Source organism: Schistocerca nitens, chromosome 3 (assembly GCF_023898315.1).
Source record: "Schistocerca nitens isolate TAMUIC-IGC-003100 chromosome 3, iqSchNite1.1, whole genome shotgun sequence".
Classification (NCBI taxonomy): domain Eukaryota; kingdom Metazoa; phylum Arthropoda; class Insecta; order Orthoptera; family Acrididae; genus Schistocerca; species Schistocerca nitens.
This window is the reverse complement of record NC_064616.1, coordinates 193,626,702-193,646,213: the sequence shown is the minus strand read 5'-3', so window position 1 is coordinate 193,646,213 and position 19,512 is coordinate 193,626,702. Positions and strand designations below refer to the sequence as shown.

The window sequence follows — 19,512 nt, the reverse complement described above, 5'->3', positions numbered from 1 at the left end:
TTTCTGACTGAAAAATATGCAAATTATATTAACTGATTTGTGTCTCCTCAAGATTTACAATCCTTTGACGTGCAAATATGGCTGAACTGACTTATTTGAGGTATCTATATATGTGTTTTTCCAGTTCAATTCTCATCATTATGGACACTTAAAATTTTTGAAGTTTTCACTCTAGTTATGATTTACATGCCATGTATTACATTCACCACTGCTGTAGTATTTCTAGATGTGCAGAACTGAATATGTTTTTTTTTTAATTAAGAGTAAGACCATTTCCAGAAAATCACTCAATGGTACTTATAAGAATATTATTTATCATTTCTTCTATTGCTGCATATGTGTCTGGATTGATTTAAATACTAGTGTTACCTGCAAAAAGAAATAATTGCTCTTTTGTATATTAGGCAGAAGGTCATTTACATTAATAGGAAACATTTGTGGGCCTAAGATTGAACCTTGTGGAAACCCATAAGTGATTTCTACACTGTCAGAAAAATAACCTCTGCTTGTATTGGTTGAATTATTAATTAAAAGTAGGTGCATTCTTTTGGTTAAGTATGGCAGTATCCAATGATAAACTATACCATCAAGTCCACAAAAGCTGAATTTATCTATGAGTGTAGTGTATTGTGATTCAGAGTCAAATACCTTATGTTCAACAATGTTCCTGGGCACATAATACAACAGTACCAAACGGTTACTGTTAGGGTAGTTGCTCTAACAGCATCAAATACAAGCAAACCTGCTGCATCTCTACCTGTGGTTACTCATATTTTAGTTACTTGGGCTATGCACACCTCTGTTTACAAAGACTAGTTCGAGTTAGTCATAGTGTCGAGCTGTGCTTGTCTGTCTTCATGCTTCACAGCTAATTCGCTGCAGATAATGATCTGTAGCTGTGATCATGCAGTCAAATATTCTATGTATTCACTAGAATAGTGAGTTAATAAAATACACTTAATATACAATAAAAGTTAAATGAATAATTTAATAACAAGAGTTCTATTCTAACAGTAATTGATGTAGATAACAGAAAATTATGTTGAATAATGTTTATACAAGAAGGGACATCTCAAATAAACAGGAAGCACTCTGTCTTCAGGCCACAAGTGGCCCATCGGGACCATCCGACTGCCGTGTCATCCTCAGCTGAGGATGCGGATAGGAGGAGCGTGTGGTCAGCACACCGCTCTCCCAGTAGTTATGATAGTTTTCTTTGACCGGAGCCGCCACTATTCGGTCGAGTAGCTCCTCAATTCGCATCACGAGGCTGAGTGCACCCCGAAAAATGGCAACAGCGCATGACGGCCTGGATGGTCACCCATCCAAGTACCGGCCACGCCCGACAGCGCTTAACTTCGGTGATCTGACGGGAACCGGTGTATCCGCTGCGGCAAGGCCGTTGCCCCCAAGTAAACAGGAAGAGGTCCTACGATATTCAATTAAAATAGAGACAGTAAATACCCTTATGAAATGCGATAGAGTTATGTAGAGAGCATCACAAGAAGGGTAGCAAAATCCCCAAACCGAATTGTAGTCAAACTAAGTCCATTTCTTAATCTCAGTACACGAAATATTCACCAGCTTAAAATAGTTCAGAGTTTAATATGATAATTTACAGAGTAACACACATGATACAAAGAAATTTAACTCATACTCTGTCTATTATTCAATTCTGTAATACAAGCAGAAGAATTCTGCTCTGGAGCACATTCAGGCCTCTCGAAATATAAAATCCCTTCAGAAGTTAAAGTATGTTAGTGTTGTACTAATTTTCTATTCCTAGTAAATATCAACAGTACTTTACTTCCCTAATTCCCCTTTTGGGATGGAAAACAAAAAATTACTCCATGGGAAAAAAACTCAAAACATGCGTACTGTACCGCAAATCACTTTTACATCCCAGTATCTGCTAGAGATTTTAATTAACTCTTAGGTTATATTCGCATAATGCTGTCTAATGTAACATAAGAATCAAATTTCTGATGACAGTAAGCATGAACAGAAATGTTAAACAGTTTCTCGCAAGCCTAAAAAGTGTAAGTACACTGAAATGAGCATTTCTTTTAATCCCTATAATAATTATTCACGTTTCTATCAGTATTCTTTGGAAATAGAAAAAGTTATATTTTTGACAACTGCTGCAATTTATAGTGCCATAAGGAGTTAAAAATATGACTGTATTTTTTTTAATTTGCTTCTGCTCTTCATTTACACAGTGTACAATCGTTTCACATGTCATACGCTAGGTGGCACTACAGTAGAGAACCTGCAGAGAATCTGTGGGAGCTTCATGGCTCAACAATGAGTGAGAACACGAACAATGTATTGGAACTGGACTGTTTGGAATGTCATATACATTTTCGCTATATCGATGTGTTGCAGTGACATTAGTTCTCATAGTTGTATACATTAGAATGTTTGAAAAGTTATATTCATTTTAGCTGTGTCATTGTGTTGCAGTGTAATTAGTTCTTACAGTTGTTTACAAATTATCTGTTTTGATAGTGAAACGATAGTTATTGTGTGGATTTAATGTAGTTATAAAAAATCATGGAAGTGCCACCTAAAACAAAGATCTACAGACAGACAGAAAATAGTGGGAAAACTATGTGGAGTTCAAGCATAGGTTGAAGCCTATGCCAGATAACTGAACAAAAGCCTATTGTAGCTATTGTCAGTCCGAAATGTATCCAAAACTTAACATTTGAAGAAGCATTTGGAAACGAAAAAACATAGAGCAAAATATGAACTAACTTCTCAAAACAACATTTTCTCTAGTACCAGAAACAATACGTAATTCTTGTGGGACACCTGAGTATACATTAGCTTTGTACATTGCTGAAATGGATCAATTTCCAATATCGATCACTTGAATGATGTGTGTAAAAAATACTTTAACGATTCGAAATCGACAAATGACAAGCAATTACACAGAAGAAAATTCACAGAGCTGATAAATTATATTCTAGAAGCTCATTTCAGAAAGGCACTCCCAAGTGACACAGGTGATCAGAAATATAGTTTATTATTAGATGAGTCAACAGATGTAAGCATCAGGAAATATCTCGGGATTGTCATAAGATAATTTAGTTTAAAAGAAAAAAGGAGTGTCTGCGTTTTTACCTTTACAGTCGCCGGAGAGTTCTGATGCTGTTGGGGTGGTATCAGCACTGATACAGTGTTTAAAAGTTCATGACCTTAAATCACAAAATTTAATTGCACAGGAACCAACCACGCAGTAGTCAGTCACAATCCCATTAGTTTTTATTTTACTTGCAAATCTAGCTTCTGGCTATAAATAGCCATCTTCAGGGCATTTTCGTTAGGACTCAGCAGACTGTGCTGCGAATCTGTTGAGTTGTAACGAAAATGCACTGAAGATGGCTATTTATAGCCAATATCTATGTTTGCAAGTATCATAAAAACTAATGGCATTGGGACTCACTGCTGTGTGCTTCTCCTCCCTTACATTTTATGGTCGCTGTGCACAACAGTTCCTGAAGGAATCAAAGTTGATCATGATTGGTTCCAGGTGTATACAATTCTGAAAACGCAACATAATCTTCCACACCTAAATTTGATATCTTGTGTCTGTCACTCATTACAGGTGGCAGTAACACATGTATAAGAAATTACTTTGGCACGAAAATAGAGTTTCTTGCCAGGGAAACCCACAATTGGTTCTAATACTCGTCAGAGTGCCAAAATGAGCACCAAAATATTTTTGAGCTAATAAATTGCAGAGATGTACCATTAAAAATACTGAAGGCATGTGACATATAGTAACTCTCTACCGACCTGGCTATGGCAAGAATTTTATCAAAGTGGGACGAACTAAAATTGCATTGTATGACTACCAATGTTCTATGTTACACAGCAGAGATGCTTTGTGATACGTACTCACATGAACAGAATCGAATCTATATTTACTTTCTGAAAACTATTCTCGGTAAGGTACAGCAGACAATCAAAATCTTCGAGAGTGAAAAATCAAACCCTATAAAACTGTTAAGTTCTTTAATGGCTTTTTTATGTTCATTCTGTCAAATAATTCTGTTGTTGATGGCAGCAGCAACTGACCAAGACTACACAGATCTCAAAATTAGAGACCACCTCAATCTTGTCCCCTACTGCAGATATCTTTCTGAGTCATATGTGCAGAAACTTCTCGTAAATCATAATTTCTGTATTGAAGGAAAAAGGCTGTGTTTATTTTTATGTAAAGTTAGGAGAAGAAATCCAAAAACCACATCCATTCAGTGACAAAGCTTTAGAAAAAATGATGTATATGAGTGAGGAATGAACTTTGAAGCAATCAAAAGACACTTCATTAATTGATCTTATAAAGGAAATGGGATACTCCGAAGAAAAAGTTGTCATAATCTTGCAGCAGTGGCAAACTATTCACTTCAGATTTAAGTAATTTAGTTATTGCCATTCTATTCGTATCACATTCTAAAGCTAAAGAAAGAAGGATGTTTTGCTCAATGAATATTATGAGAAATTTTGGAACAGACTGAACAAACTGCATATTCTCTTCATACTCATCTGAGCTCAACTGTATATTAAAAACGTATGTTGCACGACTTATGATCTTCCAGAAGAAGTAATTAATCAAGTCGCTAAAGGAAGACCAGCAGAAACTGTAGAGGCTTCAACTTCTTCTTTAGTTAATGCAGTTGATAATCTTGGAAATTTCTTATATGATTTTGAAATTTAGGTAAATATTTTTTCTGCTATGAAAGCATAGTGTAATATATACACCATGACATGTAACATCAAAAGTTCAAACAGTGTACTCATATTTGTAAATAACTTTTTCTAAGCGACCAGCAGTGAAATCGCCAAATGTTGGCTGTTCCTTACATAGTTTGAGTGGGACTGACGTTTATATACAGAACAGGCGATTCTTTTGGAAGTTTCAGGATTGGTCTTGTAATAAAAATCGGAGTTAAGCATGCATTATCTGGTCTTTGAATGTAACATGTTTAAAAGGTCACAATGTACATATTTTATTTTAGTAATGATCTCATTTGTATAGTAACAACTAGACAATTTTAATAGCCAAAAAGATACTTTTTATGTTCTTTATTTCAAATCGAGAGCCTGAGGCCCAAATAATTGAAGTTTTAGTTGAGTGGAACGTTTAAAGGTATGGTTCACAAATGTATTTTTTTTTCAGGTTTTTGTAACGCTGCATATGTTAAAACCAATTTTGTTGTTAAAATAATAACATGCTTTCAGTACCATATATCAGTAAATTAATGTAATTTGTAATCTTTCGTACAAAGTTTGTTAAATGTCATTAGAATAAAAGCTAAACAGTATAATTAAAAGTCTCTTGTAGTAGCCTACATTATCGTCTGGCAATGCCCAAAAGCCGAAAATAATTTCTAACCCCCAAAATATATTTGCTCTAAATAAAGTTTAGCGGCATCTAACGAGTTTTTAGTGAACCTTATTTTACTTACCTAATAGATTTTTAACACTGTTGAGCGACTTTAAATGTTATGCAACGGCAACATAGCGTGGCATAATTGCTCTTTTCGAGAAAAACGCAACTGTTATAACAGTACATTAGATGTAGCTTTTTTTAATATTCTCACAATTGAACTCAATCCTCGTCCATATATATATATAGTATGCTAAATTTTTCTTTTACTGTTCTGTTCTCCAGTAAAACGCACTATCAGATTTCATGTCATAACTGTTATTCAAGGTTATTAAAAGGAGCTGCTATTCTGAAAATTCGTTTGCGTTATTCCTAATTCATCTAAAATGTTGTTGCCGTTTCCGTTTCTTACACTTCTATAGAAATATGTAGCGAGTAATTTTTTTTGGCTCCATTACTTCTTCCGAAGGGGACTTTCCATAGAATAAACATAAATTCGAATAGTCAGTTACGTTTATATCTGGCTAGACCAAGGAGGTGTGCAATTACCAAGACGAAGCTGATGTTTTAGTAGTTTCGTACCATAGAGTATTATTAGACAGTCAGTGCTAACGGACACTGGTTTCCTAACTGAGGTTACTCGAGTTCAGACGTCGCCCTGGCTATCTGGATTTTGTCAAATTTCTCCAGGCAAATATCAACATGGTTCCTTTAACAAGGCCACGACAAATTAATAAAATTTGACTTACCGGCACGCTTCGTCTTACTGGTCTCGCACCGAAAGGAGAAGTAAACTTTAAGAAGTCCTAAAAAATTAGTTCCTACATAAAGAGCTGGAGTAAATTTTAGATAGGCCCACAAACATTCAAATATTTTTTAATGTGTTGGGAGGGTGTCTGCCACTTACCCAAATTTAGCCACTTGCAAAGTGCAGCCAACGATTCTCGATATCATTTTTGCGTACCATTTAGTGAAAGATCGACTTTTTGACAGAGACAGTAGGGAATGAAACAGAACCATGGGAAAACAGACGGGTTTGCAATATTTGTCACACTCACCAGTGTAGTAGTAACGTAAGAGGGCGTTGTGTGCTGTTACCCACCGAATCATAGTTGTTGGAAACAGCTGTCTACTGTTTCACGTTTCAGTTCTCTATACAAGCGAACATAATTAGGTTCGTGACCGTGTAAGCTTATGCTTTTTCTTACGATCTAATGTTAAACTTACTTTAGGCGTAAATCATTGCGGAATGGATTATGATAATAAACTACCTGGTGTTTTTAAATAATAAATCGACCATGATTTCATTTCTGTGGGAAAGAGTTTCAAATGAAGTGTCAGAGAATTCCTAGTAATGAATACCTTGTTTTTTATAGCTTTTGCGATGATCGGTGGTGTAAATGTAACCACACCTCTCATTCTTTTTTACTAAGACGGCGAAATGTGTTAGGGCGGCGGCAGCGGATACGATATATGGATTACGGAAATGCCTCGTTAAGGATAGTATTATAAGGCGTTCTCGAAAAATCCCTGTAGAAGAAGACTGTAGCTACTACTTACAACTTCTGATCCTTTTCGTGCAATGTCGAAAGCTCGCGACAAGGAATCAGTGAGAAAAACGAGCTGTTTAATACAGTGATGTCATTTTTGACAACGGAGCAGAATAAGCGAAAGGGAGAAACTGACGTCGCACGAGAGATTTTATTTTGTAGAACCCGATTCAGCCGATAGATGGAAGACCAGTGTGACGTCAGTAGCGTCTAGCAGCACGCACAGGAGTATTGTTGTTTTTCTGTCGCAGGACTGTTTAGCCCCGTTTCAGTCAAATCAAGTGTTTAAGTGGTTCTGTCTGTAATGACAACAATGTTTACACCTACATGAATTGCGATGGAACTGTCTTAATGGAAGTGTAACACAAATTAGTGCTAATATGCTATTAGGAAACGTTGACTGTGGAGGAAACATCTAAACGTGTAAGACGCGAATCTCTGTAAGTTGTTGTGTATATTATAGCCTTTTTCCCGCATTCCATTCACACATGCAGTCCAGGTTGGATGAGTATACATCCATGACATCATTAAGGCCGATCATCCCAAAAGCCTTTGTGTAAATGGCTAGCAAGGGGCTAGAGAATATCCCAAATGTCTCTGAAAACCAGTTCTTAAAGCAATATATGTTTCACAAGCTAAAGGGCAACTAGAAACTGAAAGAAACAAATGGTGGGAAATAAACTCTACTCAAATATGCAGTGAATGTTAGAATTTTAGAGTGATGAACATTTAAGTGACCACACACAGTGGAATAGTTATCTTCCTCATGGGTACTATATCTGAGCATTATTGTGCAAAGAATTAATGTTCACTCAGTTGAATACATGGTCATTGATAATTTTTATAAATGAGGTATTTCAGTAATTTTTCAGTGTAAATGATATGTAACCTAATGAATTGGTTCAGAAGTATGAAATTCCTAGTCCTAAAACCATATAATCTTGTTTAATACACTGAGGTGCAGCATTGTATTGGCTACATTCCAGTTTATAAAATACTACTTGAGACACGCATACAAATATTAGTACTTGGTTGAGAGTTCCATCAATAACATTCTCTGGTACACTAATAAACTTCAGATGCTAAAAGTTTGGTTTACAGCACTATTTCTGTGAAATGCATAAAATATTAACAGCAAATCTTATATTGACGTTCCATTACTCTGAGTAATCAGAATTTTGAGATGAAGATGATGAATATGTATAAGAGGCCCCGCCCTCCTCCCCCTTCCCATGCCTCTCTTTTCACGTAATGTTTTTAGGTTTACAATTGTGTTTGCAATTTTTTACTATAATAGTAAAGCCTTGAAGCTTTATGGCAGATTAAAACTGTATCAGATGGGCTTGACTCTGAAACTTTGCCTTCTGTTAATGTTAACTTGGTGTTTTTCATGTAGTCTGACTGGAGTTTTCTTCTGCATTGTTAGTATGTACTTGGTCTTTTATGCTATTTACATGATTTTAGATATCAAGCTTTTTAGAAGTAAATAGTTATGTGATCACAAAATAAATGAGGAAAAAGAACTCTAAGTACGTTTTGTGCTGAATGAGACTACCAGAAAATAATTAGTGCAGAAAGTATGTGTAGTTGTTCCTTACAGTAGACTTTCTGGATGGTTTTGAATACATGGATGTATTTGATTTTGGGTGCATACACAATAAACGTGACATTTCATCTTAAGCTCATTTTAAGAAAAGAATGCCAAACACTGTTCAAGAATTTCTGCCAAGTTATTTGCAGTAAGTTACCTAGTTTTAAAAATGTAACAAGTTTTAGAACATAGTGTTCACTGCCTGTGATTAAGTGATAAACAGCCAGTCAAATCTTCATACCAAAGTAACACCCATTACTGGCACAAAATTAGTATTTTGAACCAGAGGCAAGTGTGTGTGTGTGTGTGTGTGTGTGTGTGTGTGTGTGTGTGTGTGTTTTCCATTCAGGCAAGCCATCCAACACCTTAAATACTGGGTTATATAGTACAGTCACTCTTGTATTCCGATTCTACATGCACGTAAATTTTGTCACCACTCTTGCATTAAAATCTGGAATTCATGACCACACTGCACAAAGTGCTTAGAGTAGTTGCAGGTGGTGCATGGTAACTTTGCAAATCATATTGTTTCTGGCATGATACTATTAGCCCAAGTTTGCCGTAAGCTCAATGTGGTAGTTGCTTTTTTGCTTGTTTTCATTAGTGTTTGTGGGGATGTTCTGTGATGTGGGATGCATGTACTGAGAATTGCTTAAGTTTGGCAGTGTTAAAATTTTTACAAATTGAAACCTGTATCTCAGAAATTGCAGTAGCTGAAGTTCGTTTGTTTCACTTACTCATGTTACAATATTTGGCTTCTGATACTCCTGACAAAAATGTTCAAATCTTTTTTGGAGCAAGACCGTAGCATCTTTTGATTTGGGTGCTTGCCACTGATGTTAGATTAAACTCCCACATACCAGTCATTATTGTCCAGGAAGTTTTGAACACAGCACAAATTGGTGTGACTGACAACTAAAGTGTCTTGATACTGTGCACACAATATGGAGGATCTTACTACTGCCTGTGACCAACAAAGTACTGATTTAATGCCAGTAATGTGGTTATGTTAGTTATTACACTAATTGATAATGTGAGATAAATATTGTCATGCCATGCTTGAGCCCCTTGTGATATTTTAACAGTCACAAGATCAGAGGGTGCTTGTAAAACAGTGACTGAATCTTTCCTTTAGATTTCATTTTTATCTGAAAACCATTTTGTAGGAACAATTAGCTTGTAAACAATCTTTTTGCTTAATTTATGTATAGTAATTTCTATTCTGGATGTAGGCCTAATAACCATATCTGTGCTGATCTGTTGTATATACATTTTAACCAAATATCATGATGCCAATAGAACACTAATTCGATGCATCCCCTGAAAAATGTTTTATTGTTTTGATAGGATGTACATGTTGTACTTTTTTACTGTTAATGTATTTTTCTTTTGATTTAGATCATTGTGCTTATCTTGATAATGTGTTTTCAGGGAAGTAGTTTATGAACTGTGGTTACCACAAATTGGTTGTTATGAAATGAAGTGTTTGAAATCAAACATCAATGTAAAACAGTGTGACTGTGATAAGTGAGTGTAGCAATAAACAAGATCTCTGGTCATGGAAGAATCTGAAACCTTAGTGGTTGATGTGGACCCTCGTATAATTAATTTTTCAGAAGATATATCATCCTGCAGTATTGGTGATGGGGCTAAAAATATTTTTCCATGTAAGCGATGTGACAGATCATTTCCTCTAGAGCAGTTACTCATTATTCATGAAAGCAATCATGACAGAGAAAGGAATTTCCGTTGTGATATTTGTAACAGCAGTTTTTACTGTAAAAGTGACTTAAGTAAACATCATGCTGTACACATTAAAGACAAGCCATTTTCATGCATTATATGCAAAAAGTGTTTTTCTCGGAAAAATCTGCTTAGGAGACATGAAAATATTCATAAGGAAGAGAAAAAATTTTCTTGCAAGAAATGTACCAAACAATTTTTCTTGAAAGAGCAACTCAAATTGCATCAAAAGGTGCACAGGATATCTAAAAAATTTTCCTGTAAGATTTGTAGAAAAGCATTATCATCAAAGCGTTCTCTAGTGCGGCATGAGGCTCAGCATGCAGGAAAGGCTCAATTTGCATGTGATTACTGTAAAAAAACTCTCTCTTCGAGTGCAGAACTTGCGAGGCATCTTGTCTCCCATGCAGGAAGCAAACCGTACCCATGCAAAATTTGTGGAAAATCATTTTCACTGAGTCACCACCTAACGAGGCACTTTCGAAGTCATGCAAGGGATGAAATTTTCACTTGCAATGAATGTCAAAAGACTTATGCACGCAAGGAGTCTTTAGAAATCCATTTGCGAGGCCATACTGGTGAACGACCTTACGTTTGCCGCCTTTGCCAGAAAGGATATTATTCCAGCACACAACTTAGTCGCCATATGAAGATACATGCTGGTGTAAAAAAATTTACATGTGACCACTGTGGAAGTTCGTTCATTAGAAAGGACCAGATGAAAAAACACATAAAGTCACATGTACTGAATTTCCTGTAAGGGGACACGATGTCGTAAAATAAAATGTAAATTATGTGCAAGCAAAAATAACTTAAGTAGCCCAATTGTGAGCTTTTGCTGTTATAGTAAATTAGTATATTACGCTTTTCCATATTGCTGTTTACACATTTTATATCTGTTACATGATTATGTATTTTCATGTTATTTATTATGGGTGTCTGTTAATAAAGATGGGCATCCATCTGTAAGCAGTGTTTCTGATGTGCTTAACTGGAAATCATGTGGTGGAATTCAAAATATACACCATCACACTAAAAATGTAACAATTTACTCTGTATGTGCCGGCACACTTGCATCAATGCAAGTGACAAGTCAAATGTCTGTTAGATGTTTTTCTACGGTGAATATTTGTGAATCCAAAACTTCATGTTAGTTGTGTGACATACTTTATCTTTACCTGATACTGCCTTTATTAGGAAGCAGTCAATCTATATATTGTGAAACCCCCCCATTGACATTGTGATATGTGAATGTTTTGTTTTCCAGCTGCATGTGTGAGGAATTGTTTTGCAGCCACAGTGCCAGGGAAGCCTAAGGATTTATATTTTACTTTCTTGTTGCCATCAGATAGTTTTATCTGCTGTTTTCCAATGTCTCGGGCTGTTTTCTCATAACATACAGTACAATTTGGTGGTTTTGTTGGCATTTGTATATTATATAGGTGGTGGCTGAAAAGTGATAATGGTGTCCCAAATTCACAAGCTGTAATAGTATTTCGAATTCATAACATTGAGTTCCCTGTTTAATATTATTTCTTAATGCTTGTAGTTACTTGTGCAGCACAAAATTCAGTAATTTCCAGCAACTGACAACAAAATGTTCACAAGATTAACATGATCTTCCTTTGCACGTGCACACATCACCATTTTCCTCTAATTTACCCCCTTTATTTTCCTCTCCTTGCCTTTCCCTTTCAGCCCTTGCACTGTGTTAGTGATAGTACTTTGTGTGTGTGTGTGTTTTGTTTCACTAAGATTTGAACTTAATCACTTGTACAAAATCTTATCTGAAAGAAAGAAGTAAAGCAAACAAAAGCTTAAAAGGATAATGAATTTCTGAGTGAGGCTGATGTAATATTGAATGAATTTTTGTTCCTGACTATTAATGTTGACATTTTTGTAACAATGTGAAAAACCAGACTTTTTGCTGCACACAAAAGGGAAATACATCTGTTGTAAAAAGTTAATCTGCTTCTATTACTCTGTATACAAAATTACTTTGAAAAATCATGCAAGTGGTTTTATGTTTTATTTCTTCAAGCATTTGTTACTTGTGGTATTAAATGTTAGTAGTTGGTCAGTGGCTTAAAGGACATCTGTATTATTTGACATTGAAAACAATAATGGCATTTGGAAAGATTGAAATGTGATGTAGTAAGTTTGTATCCTGTTTCATCAATCGGCATATAACTGAGTAACTCCAGACTATCCAGAGAGCTTTGCTTAGTGGTATGTTGACAGGTAAGGCAAAAAGTAATCTCAAGCCTTGCTTCAGTGTAAAAATTGCTAGACATTGCCACATTGTAATTTTAAATATCCTCTGTAAATGAGAAGTTTCCTGTAAAACCAAATTGGTCATTTTTTTTCAATTTCAACATTTTGTTGACACAGGAGCAGCAACATTTTAAATTTTTCATGAAGTGGTTAACAATTTGTCAAAGTTGGAGCATGTAAGTTCGGCAACTAGTTTTGAACTAGCTGGTTCATTCTCAAGCCTGGCTTACTGAGTCTGCTCTGAAAGTGCCTGATGTTGTTTCATCCAACCTCAACAACAGTAGTTCTATATAATGAAATAAAGAAGTAACTGGCTGCACAAAAGAAATTAAGTTTCTTTACTGGTTTTGGGCGCTTGGAGCCCTTCTGCAGAAGGATGTACCTATCACATTGAGTGTCAACAATAAGATTCATAAAATGCCATGGTCATGTCCTTCATTTTGTACAAGCACTATGAGCCACATGACCATGGCATTTTGCTGTATGCCTCTTATTGTTGACACAAATAATGCAATATGTATAAACTTCTGAAGAAGGGCACTAAGTGCCTGAAGTCAGTAAAGAAATTAAATTTCTTTTATGACGCTGGTTGATTATGATTTCGTTTTGGCTCATGTTAATAACAACCATCAAAATGGCAATACATACTTTAATAAATGTTCACAGATGATGGTTGCAATAAACATGTGCCATCTTATCAAGTCAGAATCAGACTTGTGCAGTGTAGCCTCAAAAAAGAGCCAGCTAATTTGAAACTAGTTGCCAAACACATGCACTGCATCTGTGATAGGTTATTAATAAATGGTTAACGAAATGGTCATTTGTATTTGTGGTAAGTAGCATTTTTAATCATACTTCACTATTTACATGTGAGCTGTGATATAGTGTTTACCTCTATTATTGCTCACTTTGCTTGCTCTTCAGACACAATCTGATGTTATATTTGCAAGAAACTGGAACTATACAGTTCACAGATTTTTCTTTCTTTGAGGTAAGCTGAAGCGTTAATAGTGATGCGGCAATCATGGTGTGTTTCTTGTTATGTGTAGTTAAATACCAAAAGTACATCAATACATCTTGTCAAGGAATGCGTGGATTGCAAAATACTTACCTCTTGTTGTATTAGTGTGAAATGAAAACCATTCTTGGAAATTTTTAGTTGGTTATGAAACATAGGTGGAGTGTCTTGGGTGAATCGTGCATACTATAAAGACATTACTGTGTATAGGAATTAATAATTATTCATTTGACATCAGGTTAATCCTTGGATTTCATTTGTATCTGAAGTTCTCAAAGACAACTTAACATAGTGTTGCTACTACAGAAAGATGTGTCCAGTATTCCTTAATTTCCTGGATTTTACTTGAAAGGCACACTCATTTTTTATGCACTGTTTATCAGGTTTTCATAATTTATTTAGCCTGACCACATAAGAGCTTTAGGGTCCTCTCTTACACCAGACTAGGAACAACACAACCAATTTTTTTAAAAAAATTACTAATTTTTATGCATATTTCCAGTTTAGTCATGTACCTGTGATAGATTTTGTGAGAACAATCACTGACACAAATAATGTGTGCTATAATAATTATTGGCAATGACGGACATTAAGTATATCAATAATATTGCTTAGTTTAACACATTTGAGGCCATGTTATGAGAAATGCAATGGATAGTGAAAGATAAGACAGAAATTGTATTTGTTTATTTGTCCTTGCACCACTAAGTATAATACCAGACATGTAATAAATGCATATATAAAACATAAACAAAAGTAGGATAGGGCAGGAAGTAGGGTGTGGCCTAACCAATGGAACCGTTGCAGCATTCGCCTTGGCAAGCTGCGAAAACCCATGTCGGGGTGACTGACCTGGGTGCAAATTCCACTCCTCCCGAATGCTAGTCCAATACATTCACTGGCTTAGCCACCTTTGTATATTACGAGGAAAGATAACCACATATACCTGATCTACAGAGATATCTTGCCAGGTAAAATAAATGCATAAATAAAAAATATTATTGTGTGTGAAAGATGGATAAACAATATAGCTGGAATGTGGTACTTCATTGTATTACAAGTATGAAAAATACAATTGAGTACATTATATAATAGTGCTGAAGAGAATAACATGCAAGCACCTGAACATCTGCTGAAACTATACCCATCACAACTGATCTTGCAGGAGATGCCCTCTATGAAGCAGGGAAAACATAAAACTAACAGCAGAAACATTCTTTTCCAAAGACAAATGCAGCATAAATGATATATCAATTAAGATTAAAAAGTGCTCAGGATAAGTGAGGGCATAGTATTAGTGCAAGCTAACATATTCACTTATCTTGCAGAAACACTTCTCAACAAAAAATGATTATTAACTGCTTTGAAAGTTGCTTAATTCTTCTCCAACATCTTAATATGTGTTGGCAGAGTATTAGGAAGAATGACACCAAAGTTGCTCACATGTCGTGGAGTAGAAGTTTTTCTTCGTAGAAGAACCCACAGTTATGAATGTTATTATTGTGGTAATCACTATTGGACTGTAGGTTTCCAAATTTAGCTCTACCATATCAACACACATTTGTATATATTCAGGGAGGGTCCAGTAAGTTCACGCAACTTATTTGAGTAGCTCTTTTCTGTAATGTAAAAATTTCTTTTAGTTGACTATAAGTTTTACCTCCCAAAAAACTAATCCATAATCTACAAGAGGCTGGAAGTAACCAAATTAATCCATTCTAACACCTTCTGAGGAGCAAACTTTATAAATAATTCTCAGAGAAAACATGTAGAACTGAGTCTCTGGGATAGTATAGTTACATGGTCTTCCAATTTGTGTTGATCGACATACACTCCTCAAAGTTTTGTGCACCAAAACGTCTCATTTCTGCCCAGTACCAGTTGGAGACCTTGGTTTTGATTCACTTTTGCGTATTGAATATAATTTGTTTTCATCACGTTAAGGATCTGCCTATTGGCATTGAACGAAGAATGTAAGAAGTTGAGGACTTGATCAGTCACTTTGGGAAGGGATTTCTTATGTGCTCAATATTACACTATCAACTGCAAATAATGTGATCTTAGCTGCAGTATGAGGTGTAAGTACTTTATCTAAGAAGGGGGCCTGATATATTAACCTGTGATAAGACTTTTTTTTATCAGATACTAATCTGATTGTATGATTAGAGTGTACTGATGATAGTTCCACAACCTCTGATCTATTTTGCAGATGTAAATTGAACCTTTTATCCCCAGTGATTCCATCTTGTCAAAAAAACGTGACTGTGCCAGAAGTTTCAGGAGGATCTAAATTAACTCTTACAGCACTATTGTTATCCAGGTTTCTAATTTTTATCTGTGTAATCCATTATTCCTCTTTCTGTATTCATGAATGTTCAAAAGCTATGCTGGTTACTATTCAGTAGATTGTGGTTGGTTTAAGTACTTGGTGATTTGTTGTTTTATTAATCTGTTACTTTAGAGAATGATGAGTGGAGTGAAAAGAGGTGATAATTTTCTACTATATGCCTATTTCCACCATTGGATTAAAGGTATCGCTTGAGATTTTTAATATGTGGAGGAGCACTTCATTGGTGAATGATAAATTACACACTTTGCAATGTGTGAAGCAGTATGGATTATAAGTGACACAGATACTTCAGCCAAACCTGCTGACATGTTGGACTTGAGCCTTTGCATCACCTTCACTACTTCATGTTCACTAGTTGGAACTAATCTCTTGCTGTATGCAGGCGTAAGATAGTTAAGTTTATCCTGATTAGTGAAACTTAAGTGTTTGTGAAGCATTTATAAAGTATTCGTTTATGTAGTTTGGTGGGTCGTTTTTACCAATATTAATGTTATCATTCTTCATAAGTGTAATTTCTTGCTTTCCCTAAATCTTCCCTCTTTGACTTTCTAGAATATCCCGTACAGATTTTAATTTATTGCCCAACAGTCTTATTATGCTATCATTTCCAAGTAGTTTGGCCTCTGCAATTACCTGTTCATATATTTCTGATTAGTCTTTACATATTATGTGAACTGTGAAGCCCTTCATTTTAGAAATGAGCCTTTTTAAAATCCTACAGGAAGTCTTAATGCCTGATGTAATCCAGGAAATAGATTTAGTGATTAGCCAAGGATGGACTCTGCTCACTTTCGTCAGAAAACACATTTCAAAATTTGTCATGAATACAGAAAAGAAAGCATTGTTAGTACCTGATAGTGAAAGATCTTCTAACTAGGCTTAATTACTTAGACTATCAACAAAACTAGCACAGTTTTCCACAGAAAAGAGTGATAAGAACTGTTAGATTTTCAATAGAGGACTCTTAGGCGAAGGGAAAAGTGGTAGGGAAGTGTGATGAGTGAGCAGTCCACAAATATATCAAAGAATAAGCTGTTGTGGTGAATGTACCATTAACAGTCTCTTGAGTTTTGAAAAGAATTTAATTGTTCTGATTTTTTGAGAAAGATTGTTCTGAAGTCATGTTATTGATACAGAAATTGGCTGTGTTATGTAGTAGTATAGAGAGGATTTTACTTTATTGACAATGAACATTTCTCCTGTTATGTTAAGATCGTACAGATGTGATTTAGTAAAAATAACAAATTTCAGAAATGTGTCGCACACAGGCATACATCACCAGTTCCAGCTAGTGAGAGTTCTAATATGAAAGTCTTTGAAGACTAAAATTAGCATAAGCAAGTTCGGGGAGGATTAGTGATTCTAACAGTGTTTGTTAAAGCTCAAGAGGAAATATTATTTTATGTTGCTGTAGTGAATGAAGTGACTGTGGCACATTAAACATTGCTGTTGTGTGTTCAGTTTAAACGATGGTTCAGAATTACCTGCAAAGTCTTTCTAGACAAAGAAAGTGAAGAGGGAGTTATTTCTATAGCATTTAGGATTAAGGGTAGGGTAGATTATATGAATAAGGCTTTTGTTTCAAGTTTGTATTCTGTGCCCAATCTGATCAGGCAAATATGTTAATATTTACATACTGGATGGCTGTGTATAGGCTTGTTGGACTTGCACTTATGTATAACTGAAGGTCATCTTCACATAAGTGATATCTTCAGTGGGAGAGAGTAGCACACATGTCATTTCTTATATGATGAGAAAAGTAATGGACTTGATATTGATCCCCGAGGGACCGATGATACTGCATCCCTCCATTTTGAAATTGTTGTTCTGATTATTACACACGTTTGGTGGGACATAAGGTATGAATGCAATCATTGTACAGTGCTTGAGGAAAAATTGACCTGTAAATTTTGTTAGTAGAATGTCAGTCGAGTGTTGAAAGCTTTGCTGAAATCCAAGCAGCACATAAGTCGCCTCTTGTCTGTCCATAGCTTATGTCAATTCATCAGTCACTTTAATTAGAGTGGATGTCATGCTGAGCTTTTTCTGGAAGCCTGACTGGTATTCATGAAAAGGTTAGTTGAGGTTAAGTAACTACTAAGCTAATTAACTACATATTCTAAAGGTTTAGGTAATTCTGGTAGAATGCAAATGGGTCTGTAATCTGAAGATCCTTTGGCAGAATCCTCTTTGGGTAATGAAAGGAGTCCCTGCTTCCAGGATGTTGGAGATCAGAAGATGGTGAAAAATGTTCATTATGGGCAATGTAGGTGATCAGTGAAACACTCCCTACTTTTCCATCATTTCACTTGTGTATAGTTGTTTGATATTGTGAATGAGATCGGAAAAGTTTTTAGATGAGTTGAAATGTCATAGGTCTTTCTAGAAGAAAATCACAACATTAAAATACAAAAGTGAAAATTTTTGTATTTGACAGTTTAGTAATGTGCAAGAAGTGTGGAAGTTTTTGCTATGGCTTATCACAAAGAACCAACCAGTTATTTGGAATTGAGAAAACCATTGTGAAGAAAAATGGGGATAGCTGACTGCTGAATTGTTGCTGTATCCAGTGCACAACCAATACACATGCTGTCTGTATGAAAGGAACCAGTAGTCATTGGAAAGAGAGATCTTGGTGTTCATTGTTTAGTGACTATTTTTAGACATCCAGTTTGATTAAGCATGTGCAAAGTGTCAGTGGAACTTGTATTGGGTCTGTCAGTTCTGTTGCAGTACTATTTCTGGTATTCATCACTTAGTAAACTCAGTCTGGTGTCCAGACAGTCTTGTTATGTGTAATGGAAATGTAGTGGCTTAACACCTGTGTTTTATTTGCTAGTCAGTCATGTGTACTCTGTATTTCCTGGAGTTACTAAGACAACAATCTTAGTTATTTCTAAAAACTGTAGATACTGTCTGTCACTTAGGTGTCCTTAGCAAAAGTTGGTAAAACTGTCACCATATTGGTCCATGTGAAGTCATTGATGTTGCAAATAGCTCATGAAAATTGACTTATATGCTATAAATTGGTTTACTTTGTTGGAAATATGGAGTATAAAACTGATGCCTGTAGAAGTGCCCCAACTCAAATTGTAAAATAATATCGTTTTTATGTAGTTATGTGAGGCTCGGGGGTTAAGTGCCAGGCCACAAAATCCAAAGGTCTGAGGATCCCCAACCAGTCCTAGGACTTCTGTCATTTATCATTTCTTTCACCTGGGACAATGTCTGTTGATGTGGAAAAATTCCTAGTTGCAGCTTGATTTGAAGTCCATGTTAAACTGTAGATCCCTTTATAATTGGTCTCATCAATACAGTTTAAAGGTTTGAGGAAGGCAAGGGCACACCTTTCTTGGATAGAACCATGCCTGATAAATCACTATGGTGTTCAAACAATGTTTCAATCTGATGACAGCTTTATCTTTTTGCCTTAGTCTTTCTGTGTTGCTTAATTTGGTGTATGTTCTTTTGTTTACTTCAGGTTTTAACACAATCAAGTAATTATGCAGCTATTGTATAGTTTTCTGCCAGCTTTATAAGTTAATGTCAGTCAGATAACTCCGCAACAAACTGCAATTCTAACCCCCAGTT

General features: G+C 35.6%; 1 protein-coding gene and 1 pseudogene across 4 annotated transcripts; one reads left to right on the top strand and one right to left on the bottom strand.

The window, feature by feature from the left end:
- Positions 1 to 1,289: 1,289 nt before the first annotated feature.
- LOC126250344 (5S ribosomal RNA) lies at positions 1,290 to 1,407 on the bottom strand (annotated as a pseudogene).
- A 4,972-nt stretch (positions 1,408 to 6,379) lies between these two features.
- LOC126248138 (gastrula zinc finger protein XlCGF52.1-like) lies at positions 6,380 to 12,273 on the top strand. 4 transcript variants are annotated; one of them, XM_049948830.1, is made up of 2 exons: positions 6,380 to 6,569; positions 9,968 to 12,273. In XM_049948830.1, exon 2 carries the CDS (start codon positions 10,095 to 10,097, stop codon positions 11,037 to 11,039), a length of 945 nt encoding a protein of 314 aa, XP_049804787.1. In that variant the 5' UTR covers positions 6,380 to 6,569; positions 9,968 to 10,094; the 3' UTR covers positions 11,040 to 12,273. The 4 variants fall into 4 exon arrangements, with proteins under 4 accessions (XP_049804787.1, XP_049804790.1, XP_049804789.1 ...); XM_049948833.1 differs by having other exon boundaries at positions 6,380 to 6,581; XM_049948832.1 differs by having other exon boundaries at positions 6,380 to 7,385.
- The last annotated feature ends 7,239 nt before the right edge of the window (positions 12,274 to 19,512 follow it).